This window comes from Nyctibius grandis, chromosome 9 (genome assembly GCF_013368605.1).
Source record: "Nyctibius grandis isolate bNycGra1 chromosome 9, bNycGra1.pri, whole genome shotgun sequence".
Lineage (NCBI taxonomy): Eukaryota > Metazoa > Chordata > Aves > Nyctibiiformes > Nyctibiidae > Nyctibius > Nyctibius grandis.
In genome coordinates this window covers 32031031-32057343 of record NC_090666.1, presented here as the reverse complement: position 1 = coordinate 32057343, position 26313 = coordinate 32031031, and the positions used below count along the sequence as shown (strand labels likewise).

The window sequence follows — 26313 nt, the reverse complement described above, 5'->3', positions numbered from 1 at the left end:
TTCATTGATGCTTGGTCTAAAGTTATGTCAGAGGGGCAAAATGCCATATAAGAAGCTTGAGTGAATCGTCTTACAACACAAATGTCACCATGCAAGGCACAACAGCAATTATGTTGCCATGAGTGCCCTCACCCCCTAGGTTTAAAGTTCCTTCTAGTTGAATTAATGTCCTTGAATTATATTACATGTGTCCTGAAGGGCAGTTTCTAAACTCTAAAGAGTTGCTTTGGAGAATAATAAAACCACTTTAAATCAAACAACCCAGTATGCAAGTACAAACTGGAAGATGACGTGCCATGTTACGACAGAGCAAATGTAAATATCTACTGTTTCTGCTATTCTGTTTATTTCATTCTGAACTTGTTATGCACTCTAGAGAACATAAATAAAAACATATCCTCCTACAAGGAAGTTTAGACTCTAAATCCACATGTGTCAGCATTTAATTGAAAGAATTCAAAACAGTTTGCTAGTGCAAAGGGTATTCCAGAGTCCATCTTTGCTAACCTCAAATAACCTCGTACTTTAGGGGAAAGGATATTTTTTTTCCTGAACTCCTACATTTCCTTAAAATTCTTTAGTTTCAAGACTAGAGTTAAAAAGTGGCCTACTCATTTCTACAAAAATAGGTCTCAGAAGCTCCAGTGACATTCAGTGTCCTGTTTTGCTGAGCTCTGTCTTAACGCGTGGGTAAAATGTACCCCTCAAAAGTGAGTTTCTGGTTTGTGCAGAATTCCGAGTTCATTGTTGAATACAACAATCCTATTTACATAGATTTCAAGGCCATTTTTATAGACAAAATCTACGTGATAACAGAGGCTAGCAGCTTATAATACCCGTATCAGATCCATAATCTGTGATTCTACCCTTTTTTTCCTTTGTAAAATGTTCTTTTTACCATCTTTGTACTTTCTTCTTTAGTTATTCACTATGAGACAATCTAAAGGTTTGCAAAATCATACTTTAGTATGACATAAATTTTTAAATGGTTCATTATGGCAGATGAATGAGATGATAGAAAAGAAATAAACTTCAGGAAGGTTAATAAACACTGTAGGAGGACAAGTGAGGGCAGCAGTCTTTCATTTATCAAATTAAATGGGGAGCCAGTTACTATGTACTGTGCTGCACCATTGCTTTGCTTTCTTTTTCACACACTTCACCACACATTGTTTTATTCTTGGTTTTCTTCCTCTTCTATAAATGTGGTTGATTTCAGCTCTCTTCCAATCCCAGTCCTAAAAGTGAAAATCATCCAACTGTTCTTACAATTTTCCTGCGGCCTATTTGTAGTAGTTATTTGAACAGATCCACTAAGTGGTGACTTGTGATTTCAGCCCTGCCACTGTATGCTGCAGCATGCCAGAGGGACTTGTCCTCTCCATGTTCCCTCCTCACATTCCCTCAAGTTCAAGAGAGCCACAGTGGCTTCTCACAGGTATATTCTGGACAAATATCTTTTGCTTGAAGAAAGGAAATGTCACAAAGTTGTGACCCATACTGTCGTACATGATGGCAGTCTAGTGGAGGGATGCTGGAACTGTGCTCAGCTGAAAAGGGGAAAGACTTTGAAAGCCTCTTCATTAGTTGAGGAACAAAGTCCATCATTTAACATTGCCAATTGTTGGAGTTTCTTAACTACAACCAGTGACTTTCTTTTGGGAACACAGGGATCCAGCTTCCTGTTCCCCACAACCATTGCAAGCCACCGAGCATCCTTTCAGGGCTTCCCCTGCATAACGCAGATCTAGTTGTACTAGACTGTTTTTTTTATTGCTATTACCCTTTGACTAATTCTAATGAAGCAAAACATATAAGCCAGTGTAGAATCTCAGAAGAACAAATTACGGGGGCATGGGGGAACAATTTTCAGTATAATTTAAACTGTACTCCTACATTATCCCATTTGCTAACTTTCTGTTTGAGTTACTGTAGGAGCATCTTTCTCGGGTTACTTTTGGGCATATGGCAATGCATGTGTTCTATCTCAGTTGACAAGAAAGCAGGGCAAGTCCTGCTCTTAGCCTTGTAATTTCTTATTCTCTGAATATATGAGACAAGATAAGGAAAACTAAATAGCCTTCATTTTTAGTGAAATTCTGAGAATGATTTGGAAGAGTCACTTATCTAAGAAGGAAGTGGTGGGCGGAAGAAGGGCATTGACATTATGTTGTCTGTTTCATAAGAACACAGTGTACAGCTTCTATAATTGCAGTGTAGCATTATGAGGTCTGTCATGTCTCAAGCTAATACTGATTAAAATCTAAGTCTCCTTGTCCATTTATGCTATGATAGCTTTGTTTCAATTAAAAACTAGTTCATAATATGCCCATGGTATTCAGCTGAGATTTTGATTTTTGCCTCTCCAGAAACTAAAAATGCTATAGGAAACCTAAATCTGTTCTTGTATGTCCCTCTGCACACCTGTAGCATTACATCTCCATTTCAGGCAACATCACCTCCAATTGTTCAAACCCAAGAAACTGTTACCCTGAGTTATGTGGAAGTACAGAATAAGGCTGGTTAAGACAAGAGGGTAAAAGTCACAGCTATGGACGATTTGCACATTGGGCCTCTAAAGGGGAATGGCAAATGAATTAGGGTATTTAGAACTAAACCCTTGTTGCACTGTGGTCTCTGTGAGGTATGTCAGACCAAACTTTGTTCTTTTGCCAATTACACAGTTTGCGCTTTCAGCCTGTCAAAGAGGAGTTAGAAAGTGAAAATCCTGTTCCTTAGTGGAATCCCAGCAACACCAGTGCTCCCTGTTGCCTTTGCAGGACTGGAGCCATTATGTTCCACTGCATTTCTAGAGGTTTTGTGTTGATTGCACTCTTTGCCAGCTGCACATATTCACTGCTGTAATAAAGTTATCTGCAGATAACACTCAATATGATAACCTTGTATTGTAAATTGAGCTCTTTCATTTATGAATAAATTTATCTCATAAAATCTTTTTTTTTCTTGTGATTTTGGCAGATTGAAGAAAATGAATATATTAAAATTGAGAATGCTGAGAACAGCAGCAAGCTAACAATATCATCAACAAAGCAGGAGCACTGTGGATGTTACACCCTAGTCGTAGAGAACAAACTTGGCAGCAGACAAGCACAAGTCAACCTTACAGTTGTTGGTAAGTCCATAATAATGTTTTAGATATATACTCATTCTTCAGACATCACTCTACATTTGCTTTATATATGATGATGTGCAAAAAATTAAATAAAATAATCAGATAAGTTAAGAAGACTGAAATGAAAACTAGTACTTTAAAACATACCTGGATTGGACAGTGACACTGTAATAAGGACTATAAGCAAGTTCAGCAGGGCTATACTGTGTTTTATTTTGAAAAATTGCTGATTACAGATGGAGGTACAAAATAGCTCAGACTTTAAAAAAAAAACACAAGAAAAAAACAGCTCACGTTTCCATTTTTTGCTTAGATACCACTTCTTTTTCCCACTTAATGTTTGCAGCATGCAGATGTTTGCTGGACTGCAAATTTTTACACTGTTAGTTCAGGAAGGATTGATTGGTTTCTATTAGACTGTAAATTTGAAAACACCCTGTTGCTTGGAGAAGGGGGGTTTTATCCTTTAAACTGAAATTCCTACCATTGTCTACTGTTTTATAGTGACAGAAAGCAGTGAATAAAGGCAGTCTGGTTCGAATATGGAGCCCTTCATATATAGGCTTTTACACACATGTATTTTAAAGCTTCGAACAGCCTTGTCAGATGACACATTCAGGCCATCAAGTTTGTTGTAGCAGGCTGTGAACAGCTGCAGATAGTTGTAGACTGGTAGACAGTTGCAGTATGTTTGCCGATAAAACTGCAGCCTAGATCCAGACCAGCTAGTTTGAGTATCAGATAAAATCTAGAGCTATGACATCTAGCTCTGAAAGGGCTAATGAACCCACCCTGGTGTGGATACGCAGCAAATGGCTTCCAGGGAAATCTAGTGAAGTTCTACAAGCAAAGAGGGTGATTTGGTTAAAACATTAGTCTGCGGGATGGGTCCATTTCTAGGCGCTGTTACCTGTGGCCTGCAGAGGGGTTTTGACACAAGGCTGGGAAAGGCAGAGCTTGCCTGGGCATTTGGACAAATTCTAGTTCAACCAGCAAGGCTGCATCCTAATCACGCACTCATAACTGCATTGGCTCTGCTGTCCTAACAGATATGTGCACTAGTGAGCAAGTAAAGAAATGTGGGTATAAGGCCAAGATGAAAATCTGACTCCAATGAAATAAATGGCAAAATACCATTAACCCAAGGTGGGCTGGAAATTCATTCCAGCAATCCAGTGAATAATATACGAAGTTTAATGAGTAAAATCACATTTTCAAGTACAATATCCACTGCTAAAGAGTGAATGTTCCTCAGTTGCATACTGCTGTACATATTGTCAATAGAGGCCTCCTGATTATTTAAATGAATTTCTTTCATCTAATCTGTGTCTTTCGTTGCAATTAAACTGAATGAATGAGTATAAATATCAAGTAGATTCCAGCAACGTGCCAGAGAATTCAAGAATAGAAGAAAATAGAATAAGCATTTTTCACATGATGCATAGATAAATTGTACTACTCCTTCCAACAGTGGGTTGTGCAGGTCAGAAGTATAGCTAGGTTAAAAATAAACACCATGAAAAATAATCATCATATACATTGCTCTGGGTACAGCTTTTGGCTTCAAAGCCCCAACACAGCTGATTAGCAGCTAGAAGAATGGCAGGAGATAAATTGCTCTTTACATTTCCCTTTCCTTCACTCTTTCCTAGGCAACTGCTGCAGGCTGCTAACTGTAGCAGGTTATTGGGCAAGATGGATTTTTTTTAGCTGAACTAGGCCGACAATTCCTATTATCTTGTCACTGTGTGAGCCTTGACTCATTATTATATAAGTCACTGTTTTATATCCTTTGGAGTTAATTGGTTTGAAAGTCTTTGAATTCTATAACCTTATAAAGCTACATCTCAGCCTCCTGCTTTGCTCTTCCATAAGAAATGTGCCAGAGAACAGTGGGATTCCCAGAGATGCTTTTGGGACAGTTGGGTGAAGAATCCTTACGATGTGCTGGAGTTCGCCATGCGTTTTGGCTGATGACAAGCTATCTGTTTCCAACTGAAAAGAATAAATTCCCTCTTGTAAAACTGCCAAGCTCTTCAGTGAGACATCTCGCTGATGTCAGCACTGCCAAAGGCATGACAAAGCCTCAAGATTCCTGCATTTTAAGGCCAGATTCTTCCATCTGAGTACTCAAAAATGTGAGAAAAGGGAGCAAAAATGTCTTCCTTCTAGGAAGCGGGTTAGAATCTCACTACTGAGATAAAATCCTTCCCCATGTTTGCACCTTTGAAGGTGTTAAATGTTCATGCAAGTTGGAAGGTACTTTTCTCCAAAGCCTGCTCCAGTCAAAATAGGGAAACTATACTTCTCTAAATATGCAAAATGTGAGACCTCTTAGTATACCAAAGCTCATCTTTAGTCCTAAATTCCTACTTGTCCATTCTCTCTGCTCCATCCAAAGCACTGGGAAGCAACTTGCCCTCCCTGCCCTGACCCCACATTCATAACAAGCATTTGTGGAGTAAGCCCTGGTGCTAAAAATCAGATCTGTTTGCCTCAACTATTTCTAATAAGGCTCTAAACTCTGTATGATCTGCCTCCCTATGAGTTTACCAATAAAAGGCGCATCTATGTGTATGCTGTGTGCTTAAAACACTGCTGACTGACCACAGTCCACAACTGAGTCTTCAACGTATTGAGGGAAACTACAAATAGAGAACACCTGCTCTCTGGAGGAGTGTGCCTGAGCCAACCTAGAGCTATGGTTCTCAAAGAGGTAGCTAACAGGCTTCTCTGTTCTAAATTTTAGCAAATCAAAGGCATTTGGTATTTCTTTTATTACTACTCCTTACAACCACGTGCGTTGCAAAGTCTTCATGCTGATGGGCAAGCTTCTCATGTGAAAGACTCCAATAAGCATTTCCCAAATTAGATTTGGACTGTAACACATGCCAGGGAGCAGGTTGCCCAGAAAAGTTGTGCAGTCTCCATCCTTGGAGGTATTCAAACTCAGGCTGCATAAGCCTGTGAACAATCTGGTCTGACCTTATAGCTGATCCTGCTTTGAGCAGAAGGTCTAAAGACCTTTCTGAGAGGCTGAGGGAGCTGGGTCTCTTTAGCTTAGAGAAGAGGAGACTGAGGGGTGACCTCATTAATGTTTATAAATATGTAAAGGGCAAGTGTCATGAGGATGGAGCCAGGCTCTTCTCAGTGACATCCCTTGACAGGACAAGGGGCAATGGGTGCAAGCTGGAACACAGGAGGTTCCACATAAATATGAGGAAAAACTTCTTTACGGTGAGGGTGACCGAACGGTGGAACAGGCTGCCCAGAGAGGTTGTGGAGTCTCCTTCTCTGGAGACATTCAAAACCCGCCTGGACGCGTTCCTGTGTGATATGATCTAGGTAATCCTGCTCCGGCAGGGGGATTGGACTAGATGGTCTTTCGAGGTCCCTTCCAATCCCTAACATTCTGTGATTCTGTGATTCTGAGGATATTTAAGATCTTAGTTTTATGCTTTTGGTTGTCAAAGACCTTTCTTCACAAAAAATAACATTATCGACTTACCTCCAACCAGATGACAAAAGACTGAGCTTATCTGCCAGGATTCAAATCACAAATGATCCTGCTATGATTTAAACCCTGAGTGCTAGACTGTAAACTATAGCTGGGTATGATTATTATAAAAGATGTTTAATAATGACTTTTAGGGAAAAAAAATCTACCCTGCATTCCTTTGAATTTGGCTGCTAAAGTCTTAAATTTAACTGCTCACACTGTCAGGCTCAGACTTCAGCTGCAAGCTTAGCTGAACTGAGAGAGGTTCTGACGCTTAAAGAATAGTATATGATTCGATGCAGTATGAGCCATGGGAAAAGATGTTCTTGAAAGAAATCCAACTTTATTCTAAGTATTCTTTTTCCTTTGCAATTTTAATGAATATCAATGAACGAAATGTTCATTACAGTCAGCCTCCAGTGTGAGCTGTTTGCAGTCCACACACCAGATGCACAGATATGTAGTCAAGTTAGAGGACACTTGTCAATTGATAGGCAGTGCAGTCTGGTGATGAGTACACAGCACCGAGCCACAAGGACTGAGTCTCGAGTTTCACATTGATTCATTGTGTAACTTTGTCTGTATAAGCACTAATAATAGTGGGAGACCTGCAGTAGAAGCGAGACATCCAAGTTAAGCAATGTCTTCTTTTAGAGGGTTGACTGGTCCCAAAATGTCCATGTGAGCTCTTCTCTGTTGTTATGATTAGCCCTCTTAAATAAGCAATTTCATTAGCTGAGTGATCTCTCTAAGGAGATTTTGCAACATGCTTCTGCTCCAAGACCAAAATGGCCTGATGTGGGACTGAGCTAATGACTTACAGCAGACCCTGTGTCAGATGAAAGTGGACTTCTATTGCCAAAGCTGTATTAAACGAGCCAGTGATGAGCTTAGTGTAAGACAGGACTGAGTTAGGCAAAGTGGAGCCCTCACTCTACAGTGATAGCAAGGAATATGCATTCCTTTCATGCCATTTATTAGATGTGTATAGGTAAATTTATCAAATTTCTGGTTCTGAACATTTTAGCTATGTGACAGGAATACCCCAATCTGTAGCCACTTTTGAAAAAGGAACTTGCTTTTCATACTGGCTAAAGCTGGATACTATGACAGAGAGTCAAAAGAGCAACAGAGTATTCAACAAGGAGAATTTGGCACTAGAGAAGCAATCTGGTCTGCAGCTATGCTTCCTTCATGATTTTGGGCAAAGTGCTTCATGTTTCCATGCTTACTATACAGGGGTTTTCTGATGATCTGATTCTGTGTGACAAGAGGACATAGCCTCAAGCTTCACCAGGGGAGGTTCACGTTAGACATTAGGAAGCATTTCTTCTCAGAAAGGGTCATTAGACATTGGAACGGGCTGCCCAGGGAGGTGGTAGAGTCACCATCTGTGGATGTGTTTAAGAAAAGACTGGACATGGCACTTAGTGGCATGGTCTAGTTGACATGGTGGTGTCAGGGCAATGGTTGGACTCGATGATCCCAGAGGTCTCTTCCAACCTGATTGATTCTGTGATTCTGTGATTCTGTGATCAGTGTTTGGTGAATACTTTGCATATTAGTGACATCTTTTACCTTTGTTAATACAGAAGTAAAAACACAAAAACACATGGGAGCTGATTTTGATCAACTTTGTCTTTTATAAATCCTTTAGATATGTATTGTTCCTGGTGTGGTACTGTATAACAAAAAATATCGTGGTGATTAGCGAGCTATATCATAGATATATGCAGAAGAATAAGAGCAATATCATTACACCCTGAGAGACCTAAAGATAATTTTTGTGGTGTTTTTATTACTCTAAGCATTTGTGCGCATACTGTGTACTGTGTCCTCATGCACTGTTGGACAGTGATAAACCATGTGCTTAAGGACATATATATAAGCATGATGCCCACAGGCATGCAAGTAGTATAACATAAATTCACTAAGTAATAGCTGCTCCTCTGCATGAGGTTATGATTCCATACTTAAGTTGGGATGGTGCAGTTACTTTCTGTGAGGAAACTGTTACTTCTGTGCCTTTAGCAGAATCTGTATGAGCAGTCTCTTTCCAAGCAAAAATGAGAAAATAGAAGTTTAGCTTCAGAACAAGATCTGATCATCACTAACTCCAATAGTCATTGAATATAATGGTAGGATTATTAAGTGCTTATATCATTGAATCACAGAATGATCTGGGTTGGAAGGGACCTTAAATGCTTGAAACTTCATCTTCTTTTGAGAAGCATCAGATTATATCTTGCAGTATCCATGTGATTCCCTATTACAGTTAGGGTCGAGAATGCAGTGGATTTCCTAGGAATATGTGGGTTGACTCAGTCTCTAACCTTTAGCCTTTTAAATTCCTCTAGATTGCTGGAGGATTTTTGTCACCAGTTTTATGGTTCGAGGGCACCACTAGACTGGTGGTTAAGGAAATGTCTTATGTTGCTGTTGTTGCTGCTGCTGTTGTAGTTCAACAGTGTTGTAACTTCCACTGTCAGCCTCCCCACTGATGCTTGGTGGCAAAACTCTGCAGCTGTATCAAAACTCAATTTTCACAGCAAGATAACAATGTATAGAGGAAAAACAGCTTACTTTGCCCTATGCATCAGCGCCGGTACGCTGATCCAGATTAATTCCTTGAAGGGCCTTCTAGTTTCAATGTAATTTCTATAAGGAGAAATTCCAGCAGAACTCCCTGCTTAGTTATTTTTCCTGACATTTGCTTTCACCTTTCTTCTGAAGAAGAAAAGGAAATATCATGACAGTATTTCTCACAACAAAATTCCTGTATTTTACCTGCTGTTGAATGCTAGGCATGTCTTAGTTACTAAGAAATTATCCATCACAATTCCCACACACAAATATGGGGTTCCTAGGACCCAAACTCACCCCCATGGAGACTTGGAATCTGCTGATAGTCTTACTGGGGAAAGTCCTAAAATTTATTTTGCCTTTCAGTGGACAGGTATCAGAGCTCTAACTCAGTCAGTTACCAAACCAGATGCCTAACGTGTAGCACATGAGTAATCCGAATAGCTTGTTGACTCAGGCACAGGAGCAGATGGTTTAGAAAAAGGGCTCCTGAGAATGCATTATGTATTTGTTTGTTCCATTAGGCCTGTGGCAGAAGGAGATGTTCTTCTGCTGAGGGCATTTGCGTGGGAGTGGTGAGCTCTGGTTTCGTTCCCAGCTCCATTCTCCTGCATGTCCTTGGCCAAGGTCATTTTACTCTTTCATGCCTCAGTTACCCCAACTGGCAAAGTGGGAGCAACAGCACGAAGCCGTGCTCTGGGTCTCCAGTGTTTGTCAGCTACTTTATCTGCCGGTCTCAAAAGGGCAGTTTTAAATAACTTTGTTTTACGTCAGAGTTGTCAGGAGGGGCAATATGGTGAGGGATCACGCTTCGAGGAGGCTGGCAGCAGTCCGCAGTGTGTATTACAGGGGAGGGGTGAATTTCGAACTCCGGTCCCCTGAGCTAACTAATCTTGTCCATGTGGTCCTCAGCTCTGCTGTGGAGGCTGTTTCATTAGGAGAAAATTTCTGTTCCATTCAACTTCTCTGGTGTTGTTTTGCAGGAGAGCGCAGGCATTCCTTTCTAGTTTAATTTTATGCTAAACCTATGGTACACTAACATCCAAAAGGGTGCTAATGGGTGTTACAGGGTGTTAAGGGGCAATAGTATCTTTACTTATAGCACTCCTCCCCCTTGGAAAAAAAGCTGCAGGGCATAGTTTTCTGAGCAAAGCAGAGAGGTCTGCCATGACCCCGAGCCCTGTCAGCAATAATGCAGAGTTCAGTTATAACCTTTTATGGTTTCGCTTTTCTCCTGCTGATGAATTTCAAATGAAGGCTTTGCCAGTGCTGTCGGCATGGACAGTGTTCAACTGGCTTTTGCAGCATATTAAATACCTTCTCTGGCTAAACAGCTCATGGAATGGAATTAAATTGTTTCTTTCTGTCTGTTCTTTATCTGGCAGACAAATATCACAATAGCTAATAATAGTATTAAACAGTAATATGATAACTGGATTTAGAAAGAAACCAAACCAATTTTGAGAACAGAAAAAGAAAACTACTTCAGATACATTGCTTCAGTGCTGTCTCTGTTCGTAAAAGAAAAAATAACTTTTTTCAGAGGCTGTGGTTATTCTGCTGTCAGTTTCCAGAGGCTTTCTACTGGAACAGCATCGCTGCTTAAGAGTCCGCCAGAGCCCTGCAAGCTCTTAATGTGCAGCAAGCCCTATCACCTTGTTTTGGCTCAGCCTGACCCTCACATCAAGTAGCAGAACAATTTCCATTTCCCTGTGCTCAGAGTTAGATAAGGAGATTGCTGCCTTTTTTGGTCTCCTGGAATGGTGCTTGCGTTCTGCGGACTCTGTAAACTGAGCCATGTGGAGAAGGTAGTGCGATCTGGACAGCAGAGTTTCATGTTATGGAAGTGTCCTGTATGAACTGTGGGTTCGCCACCTATGCAGAAAGACAGAAAGTCCCTTTCCTTATCAGGAGGAATTTTGGGTTACACACCACTGAAAAATAGGCAAGGACCTCAAGTCAAATTTGTCTCATAAATAGCAATGATTTAAAGGCTGAGCATGCTTATGCTTTATGCTTCTCAGAGTGTACAAATACAAATTAATTAAAGGTTACTCAGGGCTGTATATCAAAACCTGTTTACCAAAAGATTTCTGAGAATCTGTCTGAGGAAGGAGTGCAGCTGAATTCAATTTGGGAGCAAATAAGAAGTGCGTGTTTCAGTCCTGGTATGGTCTTAAATGTGGCTTATACATTTCATGTGAGGCCAGCTCATGACCTTACCATCTGCCCTAAGGAATGCATGCCACAAAGAATAAACTGGAATCTGACATCCTTGCTCTGGGGTAGTGGTAATTTATGTCTCCCTTTGTGAGGAATTAGTTGTTTTTTTTAATCTGTGCCTGGTTTGCTAGAGCACAAGGGAGGAAAGCAGTAGAGCCCTCCTTCACATCAGCTCCACTCCCCTCTTACTCCCCTATGCATGGCGTATAGCACATACGAGTTGCTACTGCTGTCTCCTCTGTGCCACTAGTGTCAGTGACTTTATGCAGTCTCTGTGCTGCTGTGCAGAGCAGGCCCTGAGGCAGGCTGAGGCCAAATTAGCTGCTTGTCCATCTCCTTTGCCTGCCACTAGGTGTTGGAGCCATCTCAGGACAACCCTACTGATATTCCTAAAGAGAAGACGCACGGAGCTTTGTGCTTGAGTCCCCCTTAGCATTTAACTGTCCAACCTCCGACTATCTTGTTAGCCTCTGCAGTCGGCAAATGAGGTGATCATGCAACCTAGTAAAAGATGTGTAAGTACTATTTGCTACAAAGGAGGTAGAGTTTGTAGGATTCTGACCAAGTTCAACAGGATTGTGTGGATACAGCCAATTTGACTGTGATGATCTAGAATATCATAAAGCACAGTTAAGCCTTGATTTTGGTGTTATATGCATGCTGTAAGGTACCCAAGACTGGAGTACCCCTAGTTTCATACAGTTAAAACATCTTAGGGTGGAGAATATATACATATTTTCTTCTATTGCATATAACAGTGAAACTGAAGTTGGAGCTTGATATTTTAAATTAATTGCTTCCCCTATAGAAATGTTCACAAGGAGCAGGTATTTTTGGATGCACTCCCTTCCTTCTAGTTCACATGTTGGCTGGTGGCTATGGTTTGGTCCAGAACAGGAAGAACAAAATTGTGGTCCAATGAAGCCTATGTGAAGCCCTCATAATATAAGCCTAAGTATGAATATGTTTGTGTGTGTAAAGGACTGCACATGACATGCAAATGAAATAGTGAAGATGGGCAGCTCAAGGACATTAATGGTATACTAAAGACTAAAAGAGGACAAAACAGAGAACTGTGCTTGACTTCCACACCCCTCCTCAACCCACTGGATATTTTTATTGGAAGCAGTTAATTGTGCTGATAGAGATTTCATATTTCAGAAGGGAATGTAGTTTGGCAAAATATCCTAGCTTTCAATAAAGACAGATGAATAAAGGGTAACCTTTAAAATCCCCATAGAATAAACTGTTGAGAAACAAAACAGACACACGGAGAGACCATCTGCAAATTCTCTGAATGTGCAGAGCTGTAGAATACCATCCAGTCTGGTAACAAATAATTTTTGAGCATGGTAAAATGGTACATATACATCTGTCATATTAAGAAAGAGCAAAGATTAGGCTTTCGTTCTTGTTCATGATCTCCCATAGCAGCTGCTACCCCAGTATTTATACATTAAGCAGATCTGCAAGCAGTGGCACATGGTAGACTTCAAACAAAAATGTGCATCTTTCTAGCTCAAGAGAGTCCAGACAGGGTTACAGTTTTTCGTCTTTGCCTACTGGGAGAAATTTATTAGGAAAGTAGAAATATTCCCAGGGCTGGCAGACATTAAGACTAAAGCCATGTAGCATTTTCTTTACCGCTGATGTCCCCTTGGCCATGAATGTTTTCTCTCCAGCGCTCACATACCCAAGCCTTGCTTCTGTAAACTATGCTGGCCAAATGCACTGCACTTATCCAGGTGAGTCATTGAAAAAGAGGTCACTAAGGTAACTGTGGCCTAGGCAACTGATAAATCATGCTCAGACTTTCATTTGGAAGCAGAAGCATGTTGAAAGTCAGCAAAGAGAGACTGTATTTTCATGTCCTGCATGGGAAGCAGCCTACTGTGCTCTGCAAAGGCTGAAGCATGTGCATTCTTTCCTCCTTCAATGTAAAATTCTGTGCAGAGCATTAGAGCAAGCTAACACTTTCTTCTTTTTTTAAAAAACAAACACACACCATCCACATTTAGCTGCGTGCATAGCAGATATCAGAGAATCTGCACTACTTTGACAGACCCAAACAGATGCCTTTGTAAGGTGATAGACTACTGGCTTAGCTTTTTCTTCAAAGTATTTTCCTCTTGCTATCGGCAACTGCTCTGTTCTGTTTGGATTTAGGACAAGTCAGCTGTTACTTATCAAAGTTGTTCTACCTGCATCTTGAGATGATGCAATGATGATTATATAGGAGGAAAACAAGACACACAGCTGAATATTCTTCTGTAAAGATTCTGCAGAGGACAGAGGTAGCATCATTCCCTGCAAGGTCTGCATGGATAATAAGTTGTAGTGGAAAGAAGATGGCTATCGCTGCTGTTTGACTAAAATCATACAATCCATGTGTGCCGTGCAACCAGCTCTCTGGTGGCTGCAGCAGCATTGGACAAGGGTTCTGTTAGTATGAATGGTGTGCTACGCTTCTTGTAGCTCTGAGGAGATTGGGGCAGGACTAGCACAGGGAAGAGGGGTGCTGCTGTTTGGGCACCAGGAGGTCAAGATTCAGTTCTCGTCTTTGCTACAATCTCTCTTTCTAATCTTGGAAAAATCATTTAACTTCTCTGTAATTCAGTTTATTATATCTACACTATAAATTCATGTTTGTTAATAATCCCTTTTATTCTGCCAAATGAAGTGAGTAAAATGTGACAACTAAGCAGGGCAACAAGCCATTCCAGAGGTTAAGGACATCTGGTCTCTGATATTTGTGTTTAACAAGAAATGTACTGTATAATGATGACTCCTAGTGGAATGGTGTTTTAAGTGTTGCCAAAATGAATAAAGATAACCTATGTTCTGGCAGTCTCTTTTTCTTCTGCCTGGGCACGCTCATGCTGAATGCAGCGGCAAACCCTTGGTGCCCATCTCCCTTCCTCCCACACAGTCTTTTCCCTCATACTTAACAAGTTCTATTTATATATCTTCTAATATGTTTAAGTTTTGGAGGGAGATGGATTTTCCATCACTGAACTAAAAGGAATTACAAAAGTTTTTTCAGGGAAATCATTGGTCAATGGAACTTGCACTCTTACAAATAATGAACTGATGTTTAACTGCCTTGATCAGATTAGACTACCCCATTTTCCCTCTCTATGAGGAAAACCCCAGCAGTTAGAGGAGAGGTCCCTCTGTCCGAGAACTACAGGTATGTTTGTGACAAACTGTGGCTATTTCTGTCTGCTCAGTGATTTTCCTAGGAACGATAATTTGAGTATGGAGGGATACCTGATATAGTCTACCACAGTAAGGCTTTGATCAAAGTCCATGGCAGTTTTCCGCAGCATTTGAATGTTTTTATTGCTGAGAAAGTGGCTATATTTTTTGGCTGGTTTGACAGCTCTGCCTTTCTTAAGGAGAAAGTGATAATGCCCATTAGCAGTTTTAACCAGCAAAATGGGACAGGGTTTTATTAGTCCACGTCCAGTGTAACCACTGTTTGTAGCATCTCACAATTTCTGTCTTTTTCTTTTCATCTTCTGTCATTTTATCCCATCCTTTGATTTCTCATTCAACCTTTGGCCACTAGTTCATCCAGATCAACATCATCATTATTTTGTAGGTTTTGCTAGATTACTTCTGAGAGGATTATTCCCAAGGAAGATATTTGTTCCCTTTAAAGTCTTTTGAAGTGCTTAACTTCCATAATTATTTTCTTAATCAGTAATTTTTTTAAAAAGTCAACATATTTTCTGTCTTAGGAAAACATTCATTTCAATAACTATGTAATCATTAAACTTCATTTTGAAAAAGTCATATAACTGCAAGGTTTTTGTATTGTAGGGGATGTTTGCATAGTTGGCTGCTCATCTGTACACCAGGTTCTGGTGATATTGGCTTTATTCATGCAAATAAGGACTGTGGGAGCAAGCCTCTAACTGAGGAAAACCAGAAGTTTCTTATCTTCCACCTCCCCAACAATTTCCAAAATGCACATGAGATTAAAAAAATCCCAATATTTAAATGATGTATTTTAAGTTGGATTCCTTTTTAGCAAAAAGTGCAGTAGGCTTCCAAAAACTGCACATAGGCAAAGTTGTTCACTAAATTGTTAGCAAAGTTGTCACCCTTCAAGATCCGTGTTTCTGCGCCAACTGGTTTTAGTATCTCTGCTATCCAGGTATAGTTGGATGAGTGGCACATTCTGAGGCTGTGAAAGGTTAGTAGTTGCCCTGAAGTATGAAAGCAGATGAAGGGAGCTGGAGAAAGAGCATCACAGCTATCGTGACTGTTACAGGGGTAAACCTCTAAGGAAGTTCACCAAGGAGTGGCTTGCATTATTGTGGGAGATTTGATTTCAGTACTTGCAGGCATAGCTATGACTGGTTTTAGGCTCCATAGTTTCTGTAATGATAGCTGTGAAGGGCATTAGGCTTCAGCATGGCTTAGCAAGATGCCCAGGGAACTGAAGAACCCATGCTGAGGCCTATGTGGGATTGGCATCTCTGTTAGCTAAGTCAGGTATGTCTGTCTGTGCTGCAGTTGTTACTTCTCTCTGTAGTACAAACCTCTGAAGCAGAGCAATGGCATGGAAAGAAAAAGGCTGTTAGCTAGGGCCAGTAATACCCTCATGGAAGTCCTACCTCTTACCCTCACGATTTCATCTAATGTGCTTTACATATGTTTCTGCAGATAAACCAGACCCACCTGCCGGAACACCTTGCGCATCAGACATACGGAGTTCCTCCCTCACTCTTTCGTGGTATGGCTCCTCTTACGATGGTGGAAGCGCGGTGCAGTCCTACACTGTGGAGATCTGGAACTCAGTGGATAACAAATGGACAGATCTCACTACCTGCCGCAGCACTTCTTTCAACGTGCAGGACCTGCAGGCTGACCGGGAGTACAAATTCCGTGTGCGCGCTGCTAACGTGTATGGCATCAGTGAGCCCAGCCAAGAATCCGAGCTGGTAAAAGTTGGAGAGAAACAAGAAGGTTAGTTTTTAAGAGAAAAAAAAATAATCTAAATTCCAATAAACTATATCTTAACATTTGCCCAGTGAGGTCAGGCAGCTGTACACACTCCTTCACATGTGCCTCTGTGCAATGAATGCTTATGCTGGCTCTAAGTGTGCTGAAGTCCCTTTGCAGACTTCATGTGGGTGTTTGAGCATATACGTTTTGCATGCATCTGATGTGGAAACTCGGCTTCAGGGATCCCCAAACCCTGCCTTGTGAAAGCAACCAATAATTCGACTTCTGGCTTGCTGTGTGAGTGCTGGCTGACAGCCTTCTGTAGGTCGGTGCACAGGTAAGGGGAGATGAAACCTTCCACACATAAGTTACACATTCAGACTGTGCCCAGTTGGAAAATAATGTTTGATGGCTTACCTGGAACATACTGATGGATTCAGTACAGTTTATACTGGACACACCATGAAAAAACAAGCCATAAACACTGTCCCAAATTTGCTTTTGGAAAAAGTAAATGTGCTTGCTGCTAGCCAAGCACTGAATATGCAGCAGAAACTGAATTAGCCTCTCATACCTAGTTGTAGTTCCCATGCCTCAAATTCCAGCATGGTAGAGCACCTTATAAAAATATTTTTCAGGATCTTTTGCCTCTTATTTTTTGGTTAAGATCTTCTCAAAGGACTAATGGGAAGAGCTGGAGCATTTTAGAAATTATTCGGAAACTGGTAGCAAAACTTTAAACACACACAAAAATCAGCATTATTTTTTAAAAACAGATATTGAATGTATATTTTTATGTACACTCACATCTACCTACTGTGCAAGGATCACTTTGATAGTCATACCACACCAAAAGGCCCAGAACAGGAATGATACCGTTTTTCCTGTCTTTGAGGAGTGGACTGTGTGTTGTATCTCTCCGTCCTTACTTATGTATGCAGGGCTTTGGAGTTTTAAGGGTCTCACACAATCCTTGTGATGTTATCTTTTATTGCCACAGCAAGCCAAGTGATAGCAAAGTGGTGCGGCATCGCACAACTGTGTAAGCCTCTCAACAGACATTTCCAAACAAAAGTAAATCATATGTCTCTTCAAGTGCTACATTGGATGCATTCTGAGAAATTACTTTCCTCTATTTTGAAGATTTAAAACTGGATCTAAATCAAGATGCAGTTTCTCTTCAAAGTGGGGAAAATAACATTAAGAGTAGCAATAAAATTGAAAGGAAGATAGACGGTATTGGCTCATCATAATAAAATTCCCTGTGTGTGAATGCCCTCTTTCTTTAGTTGCAGGACGAACACCTTCTAGAGTTGGGGACCTGACCCTTCCCTACATTTGTTTTTCCTAGAGCAAGCACTGCTTGTACTGGACCAAAGGAAACAAGCTATTTTTCTTTTTAAGACTGAGAGTTTTCTTACACAGATTTAATACAAAAAGCCTAGAATGTGTATGAATCATTGTGCTACATATAAAAACCAACAAAAAAAAGTTGAGTGAAAAGAAGATGGCTTCTGTTTGCAGGAGAACGGGTTGTCTTGGTGCTCTCAACGCCAGAGCTTCTTGATTTCAATTCTTGATACTGCAGCTAGCGTGCAGAAAGGGCAAGTCATATAAAGCGTGATTTTTCAAGTGTGTGAATATAACTGGTTCTTTAATTAAAGGCAGTGGAAAATGCCTGTGTTCAGCACCTCTCAAAGTCAGGACATTAAGCTGCCATCTATGTAAACACTTAGCTGAGTAATTGGGGATTTTCCGTTGCTGCCAGAAAGACTGATTACTGATTTTCATACTGAGGCGGCCAGTGCGTATCAGCAATCTCAATACAACCTTAGCGAAGAAAGGCATGGCTAAATTTTCACTGTGCATTTAAAGAAAACAGCGACTAAAATAAGGTTATTGCCATGTTTGAGGAAAATTTGGTACCGTTGACTCACTTCTGAGAAAGGTTTTAGCATAGCTACTCAGCACTTACCAAGCTCAGATATGTTCCGCTTATCTAATTTAGGCTTCCACTGGTGGACCAAAACGTTTCTAGTTCATGGCTTCAATATAGTGTCGCTGCAGAACCGGGAACTGACTTCTTTGTCTAATCAGTATTTGGCAGACATGAACTACTGGCAGCATGGTTGGGATCAGCTCCCTTATGCAGCCCTTAAAAGGGGAGGAAAATGTGATGTGCTCTCTGCGAGTGTGGTTTCTAGCTGAGGAAGATCTGAGGACAGCTACCCCTGAGTGGGGAGGGCTTGCTGCAAACCAGCTAGTCTGTGCTGGGACATACAAGGGTTGCAAATCAAGAAAACAGAGAGAAGGGCTTTAGTAACAGATTGTATCTACTTGATTGTCTTTGCTACCAGAATGCAGATGCAGCATTATGTGTTGGATGTGAAAAGGTGATGCCCATGCATCACCAGCTATCTGCTCACCCTGCACCTTTTTTTCCTGTTGTTTTCTTCTCATCTGCTGCATATAACTCTAAAGCACCTAACAGCCCCCAGGTACCGCATTAATGTTTCATAACATTGACACAATGGGGATAAATCACTTGGTTAATCTTGTACTCTACGATGGCAAAGTGCAGCTTCAGCAGCTAAAGGGAGAATTGTACAGGTCACTGTGCAACTGCCTTTGTAGTTTCTCAAATTACTGGTCATAGCCACAGGTCTTAGGAGCAAGCCCAAGCAGTGTAAGTAATATATAACAACATTCCAGCTACAATCCCTTTCCCCTCATACCTGCAGGCAGCACAGGGAACAACACACAAACCAGTGCTACTGACAATTAATGCACATGAAAATTAAAAATTAAAATCAAGACACTTTTACTTTGTCTGATGTCACTGGGCTTGCCAACATCTCTGCCTGCCTTTGAGTATGTCTGCAGAAGTGAGGCTCCATTTGCAGCTCAACAATTTCGAAATTCAGCCATGTTCAGGAAAGTGCACGCTGTCCAAATTTTCCAGTCATCTTGAGTCTGAAAAATTTGTCTGGATGCTTTGAAGGAAATCTTTTCATGTACAAACTTGCTCTACTTTTGGCTTTGCAATCCAAAAAATGCATATAAAAGCCAGAAAAGGATTTGTGATTGAACCAGAAGTGTTATAATTGATTTTAATATTTTAAATGTATTTTCTATTTCACTAAGGCATTCCTAAAGCTATTTATTAGATGACTTTGAACTGATGCAGTATGCTGATGTTTCTAGTACACAGATATAATAGACAAATACTGCAAAACACATGAACTTGATTTCTTAAGAATTGGTGACCAGATTGTGATTGTGTAGCAAATAGTCACGTAGAAGTGGTGAAGAGATTTTAATTATGAAGTTAATGCACAAACTCCCTGACTGCTTTTTGCTGCTTAGCCATGGGGTCTACCAGTTGACCATGTTACTGTGAATAATTTTACTATCTTATGTATGTAAGTACCATATCCTATATAATAAGTTATTCATGTTTTTTAATTTTCGTCATAGAACTCAAAGAGGACGAAGTGGAGCTATCGGATGATGGTAAGAAGTTCATTTTTTAATCAGGACAAATGCAAATCTGTGGTTTTAATTCATGTTTTATGGAGGTTTTAATCATGGTCTTTAATACTTATTTGTAGAAGGGAAAGAAACAGAGGTCAACTATCGGACAGTTACTATCAACACTGAACAAAAAGTTTCAGATGTCTATAATATTGAAGAAAGACTGGGATCGTAAGTACTACACTGTGCTTTTGAAGATGGAGTTTTCAAGGCTACCAGTCAATTATAAAGATCACGTGCATTCATTCTTTGACAGTGTCTTGCACTTTCAACATTCCAGCTGGGCTCCTCTGTTGCAGTAAAAATAGATTTTAACATATGTTGGTCTCCACTCCATAAAGATCCTTTATTCTATTAATTGATAATTTTAAATAGGCACTACACGCATTTCTGGCAAGGAAAATGGAGCCCACAAATGAATAAAGGTAGGGGATTCATTCGTTGTTCAGTGTTCTAAAAGCTAGCTGAAAAAAAAAGGTACACATTGTGTACTTGCATTTCCATTATATCCATTAGTGGTAATAAGATTATCCTGCCCACGGGCTAGAATCTCTGTTGACAGCAGTCATAATCCCAAGAGCATTAATAGTATTGCTCAGTGAAGGTCAGTGATTAGCCTGGCTGGGTTTCTTCGTGCTCAGACTCGTGGTTATGTGAACTGCATGCCATGATCATCTTTCAGCAATTTGTGCTGCTGGTGGTGCTGAAGGCCAGGGGATCCTGTACGCTGCCATTAATGAGTCTTGATAAGTGTATCGTAGAGGTAGAATTGTACATATGCAGCAATATGTGAAACAATAGCACTGAAGCCTCGAGCATTCCGATTCAGATTTCACGGGTATCCTATATCGTATACCTGAGATACCTCCTATCTGCTGCCCCTTCAGAGGTGTATGACTTATATAAAACTGCGTGCAGAAAAACTTGAGTCACCTGAATTAAAGCCTGGTCGGAGTCCATTTTTTGAACCCTCTTATATGAAACTTGCTAATTGGAATAGCAGGGTATCTCTAAGTGTGGTATTCATGCAAAAGTTCTTGCAGAGTAATCTGCATAAAATCAGTACAGAATAGTACTTGACAGGAAGACATTTTTATTTCAGAATGGAGTGGTTGTGCTGGAATATTTAGTGAAATGCTGCTATTCATGGTGGCCTATACATTGCAAAAACGTTTTATGGAAATAGTTATATATTTTCAGGGGGAAATTTGGACAAGTCTTTAGGCTTGTTGAAAAGAAGACTGGAAAAGTTTGGGCAGGAAAATTTTTCAAAGCATATTCTGCTAAGGAAAAAGAAAACATAAGGGATGAAATCAGCATCATGAACTGTCTACATCATCCGAAACTTGTCCAATGTGTAGATGCCTTTGAAGAAAAAGCCAACATCGTTATGGTCTTGGAAATGTAAGTATAAAGCAGATCACACTAACAAAGCTAATGATGTTGAAAATAATTGTGCATACAGAAGTAGCAACTTACCTAGACACAGGAATGTCAAAAGCTTCAGTGTCTGTAGGGCCTGGATGGTTTTCACATCTTGCAAGTTTTTCCAATTATTTATCCAACTTCTTTAAACTGTGTAAGTGAATCTGTGTTGTATCTCTTAAAAATCAGTGAAGATGTGTTACAGTCTTTATTGTCTAGTTTGTTTGTATTTTAATCAGGTACATGTGGTGTTTTTCTGCAGCTCACTCTTTTATTGCCAACTTGGGAGGAGAGAGAAAAAAGTTAGCTGCAATTTGGGCTTGTATTTAGAACGAAAAACATCTTTAAGGAGGAGAAAAAAAAGCTTTTTCTTTAGGCAGTTCTAAGCCTGTATTGAAGAAGCTTGTGTCAAATTTCACTTAAACACTGACCAGTTGTCTCTTGCAGAGAATTGAATGCTGGTGCACAACAGATAGCAGGAGAGAAAGATATGCTTGAGAATACAAACATCTAAGTTACATTCTAACAAAATAATTGAATTTCCATGGAAAATTCACCCAGGCAAATTTATAGTGCCCAAGAGGTACTGGGCACACTTTAGTTTTCATCAAGTACTGTATCTAGTTTTTGTATTTTTAAGAGACCTTGAAGGATTAGTCCGATCTATTTTTCCTGCAACAACATAAATACTCTGATTGCAAAACATTTATTTATAATAAGGGATTGCTGTCTGAAAAATCTCCACAGGTGAGCACAGTGAATGTTCTGAATCTGTATCAGTACATGCAGAAAGATTGGTTAAACTGACTCTTTCCCCCCCAAAAAAACTAATCAAACATGAATTGATCTGCCCGTAATGTCAATACACAGATTCTCCGTGAAGGTCCAGCTGTAGCAGTTGTAGAAGGGAATTTCTCCTTTACTTGAAGGTCATTGCACTCTTCATCCAAAGCCATGCAATTAAGTAAAGCTGAATTTGAAGACAGCCTATGTTGCTGTCTTGTTCTTGCTGAGTAAGATAGCAACACTTATTTTTACGTCCCAGAAATTTTTTGCCTCGAGCTAATTATGCCACACCACTGTGGAAAGTAGCAGAAAAGTGCCACAAAAGCGTGCTGTAAAGCATCTCACAGGGCTGTGACTTGGGTATCTTTGTGTTTAAAGAGAGTGGATATTTACTTCAGAAAAAAAGAAGGTTCAGAACATGTTCATGCACCAGAATTCATTATAAGAAAAGAATCTGCACAGCATGGGAAGGAAAGTAATGGTCAGACTTCAAAAACAATAATGACCAATGTGACCAATGTTTACATCATCCATAACACACCTGCTTAGCGTGAATCCCATACTTGTAGCAAGAGCAGCTGGAAAGAAAATGAAATCCTGATCTGTGCTGATGTTTTCCCCAAAAAGTTACATCAGTCACTGTTCTGCTGGCACATCTACTTCATGTGTGGTCTGCTGCAAGAAGGAGAAGCAGTTTTTTTGCTGGCTGGAAGTGCTGAATAAGAGATAAATTGTTAGAAGCAAAAGAGACTATATGTCTATTTTACTTGCTTGGCACTCGCCTAGATTATATGCAAACTACTATTGCACTGGCATATTTCAGAGGCTGGATCTCCATTATACAACCTTGGAACTTATGTGCAAGAAGGTGTTTTTATTTTTAGATTGAGCAGTCGAGCAAGCTGATGACGGTAAGGGAAGGGAGCCCTACTTAGCTCGGAATTGGGAGCTGGCAGACCTAATGGAAAACAAGGAAATGTATAAAGAGTTTTGAATAGCATATGGCTTTATACTTCATTAGTTCCCTCCTGCCAACAAAGGGTTTTACTTTTTAAGAATATAGAAAAGTGCAATCAAATTTAAAGTAGTTTTGTTAAGCAGTCTAATTATGATGTGATTTTAGTCTGGGGTGGCCGCCTTTTCTGGCTTTTGAACCCTCACACTGAAATTTCCGTAGTGTCGAGAGCTGTAGGAGGAGGGGATCTTAGAGCAGCACGCAGGCAGGCAGTAGTGGTCTGTCCCTGCTCTGGAGCAGGTCTGGGCAGGGAGATGCTTGTGTGACATCTCTGTGTCAGACAACTTGGAGGCCTCTATACTGTCACGTTACCCAGCTGACGCAGTCCCATCATGGCAACTGCACCTGTATTGTTAGACAACCACTGGCAAATCACTTCTGGTTTAGCTATTAAGCTAATATTTCTTTGTGTATCAAATAAGTTGTGGGAAATATCTTCAAAAATTCTTAGTATCCAAGCTGTTCTCTTTATTCCCATCATACGTGGATTTCAAATAAGTCTAAACGCGTGGATTTCAAATAAATCAAGCTCACCTGCCATCAGTCTCCTTTTAAACTAGACTTTAGCAGTGACTGGAATTTAGCAGCTCCTCCTCCACTCCAACTAGAGCTATTGATGAGGAACACATCTGGATTTTTCTTCCTGATATTCGTCCTAAATTTTTCATTTTAATTTTATTCCCATAACTTTCTTATAACTTTTTGAACTTTGTCATCTCTCCTTTTCATATTTGCCATGCCACTATTTATGTGGTTTGATTTCATATTTATAATAAATTTACATTTTTTTATCATTAATTTAAAATCAAACACTATAAGGATTCAAATCATTTGACATGCTCTTGCCTGAAAACCTTTCTATCTACCATTTGCTGGAATCAGAGGCAAATCTTAGACATTTCCTTTTCAAAAATAGCAATGTACCTGTTCCACAATAAGCATCTCAGTGGAAAAAGAATATCTGAAAAATAGTAGCTCATTGTGAACAGTATTCAGATTGGGAGCTAAGTGCCTTAAAGTTTCTACATAGTTCAGATAGTAAGTTTATTTTGACATAGATTGGAAGATTATTGTATTGTAGATTAAGATTATTAGAGCAAAATTTCAGCAGTAAACTCTGTACTTCTCCATTCATTTGGTATGATTTAGGTTGGCACAAGCCACTAAGGTTTTCTCTTTGTTTTGAAGGGAGACTTATTAAAATGCAGTGAGTATTTGCCTGGGCAACTCCAAGGTAGATTCTTCTCACTATTCCTCCATGACCAAAACCTTATAATAAAATATTTTTTAAAAGTTTATTCTGTGACTCTATAGACAGGAATATTTTCCTCTGTGACCTCATCTAGAGAAGAATGAAAAGAGGAGAATCAAGAAAAGAGTGAGACATTTAGATTCTGAACTAGTTGTGACTGTGTGAAGAAAGCGTACTTCTCCTTCTGTGTATACATAGAACCTAATCTGCATTGGTTCAGTTCAGCTTCCTAACCTGGCAAAAATTAAACTGGATTTGGTTCAGGATATGAATGCAAAAACATGTATTCTATGAATGCAATTGCAGTTTAATCTAAAGATGTTACCAGAGTGTCTAGAGGTCCCATGGTAAAAACAACATGCAGATGTATGAACAGTAGTTAATTTCCAAACAATATGCAGAAAGGGGTGCTTGAGACAGTGGTACAGTTTCTGAAAATTTTTCACTTTAGGGATCTGAAAAATGTGGCACTTTTACAGTAAAAATAAGTCATCATTATCTGTGTTAAACATTAAAAAAACAACTGGTACTTCGTATTATTAGGATGGTTATCATTTGGAATTGCAGAGCGCTCCAGATAGAAACATTTTGCGTGCAGAGGTTTTCATAAACACCTCCGTACTGGTTAATGACTTACTGAAGTAACCAAATACTAGATCCCCGACTTATCAGAGCTGTTTATTCAGCAGCTCTAGCCTTATTATTGGCTTTATGTTACAAATGCTCTGTAATCCAATGTAACACCTCAGTCTGTCAGGCATATGCTATTCTTACTGTTTTCCTGTCAATGGGAAACTGCAGTAGCATTTCTAATTACATATTTTCTGAAATCTTATAGCCAAAGCAACAAATGTGTCCAGAACTCCAGATGTTGCCATTTCAATTTAGTACATGAGGGATATAATCATATATCTGAAAACCTGCAAACATTGCAAGGCCAGATTTCAGTGGTGTGTTTTCCTTCTGTAAGTGAAATGTGCAATTACATTTGGCAATAAGCGTGAATGCTGCAAAATATGAAGCCATATAAAGACCATGGAGCATTTAACTTAGAACAGATTTCTAAAACCAAACCTACTCTTCACCATTTGCTCCTTTCTGTATGGGTCATTCACTTGCCACATACAAAAAAAGTATTTCCCATCTTTGGACATGAGCAGATAAACCAGTTGAGTGATTACTCAGAAATTAAAAACAAAACAAAACAAAACTTTGCTTTATTAAATCTATGTTAAAAATGTCCCCCTTCAGTTTCACAAACAGTTCAATTCAGGAGATTCTATGCTGGAAAGACCAATTATTTTAAATCTTAAATAAGCATAAAAATGGAATTGACCTACAAGGAGTGTGATGATGGCTCAGCTAAAAATACCAGCACTAAAAGAGATGTGGGTTATATCCTTGCCCTGTCACAGCTAGGGAGGAAATTCCCTCTGAGCTCACTTGGGTCAGTAATTGACCCTTTGAGCTTTGCATTCCAATTAACCATATCATTTGAATTCTTCCTTCTTCAGCCTTTTTTTGTCACTCTCAATCTCTCTTCTTCCCAAATTTTTGCTAATCTGCTAGAAGTTTTGTCCTCTTTTCCTGGGACCCATCCCATGTATTTTAGTCTTCTCTATTTCTAAATTATGTTATCTGCACTTGTGTAGTGATGGAGCATGGGAGGAAAGGAAGCAGTGAGACACACGAGCTCCGAGTCTGGAGCGGTGTTACAAACACATGTCCATGGGGTGACAATCACATGGCACACAGGCTTCACTGCCAGGTGTAGGTGGCTGAATCCTAAAGGCAGGATGTAAATTCAGCTACATCCCTGTGTGAGTCTTTCACAGTCCTAACCTGGGAAAGAGATTCAGAATGGAAAAATCTATTGATTTATACCACATACAAGAGGTGATTCTTCC

The 26313-nt window shown here is 39.9% G+C and overlaps 1 protein-coding gene across 1 annotated transcript in view; it reads left to right on the top strand.

Annotated features, from left to right (window-relative positions):
• The window catches only part of MYLK (myosin light chain kinase), a 197739-nt gene that overhangs the window by 150359 nt on the left and 21067 nt on the right, over positions 1-26313 (top strand). The window contains exons 21-25 of the mRNA XM_068407496.1: positions 2980-3133; positions 16113-16415; positions 19872-19907; positions 20006-20099; positions 21129-21332. Coding sequence (XP_068263597.1) covers positions 2980-3133; positions 16113-16415; positions 19872-19907; positions 20006-20099; positions 21129-21332 — 791 coding nt within the window. The remainder of the gene's footprint in view (positions 1-2979; positions 3134-16112; positions 16416-19871; positions 19908-20005; positions 20100-21128; positions 21333-26313) is intronic.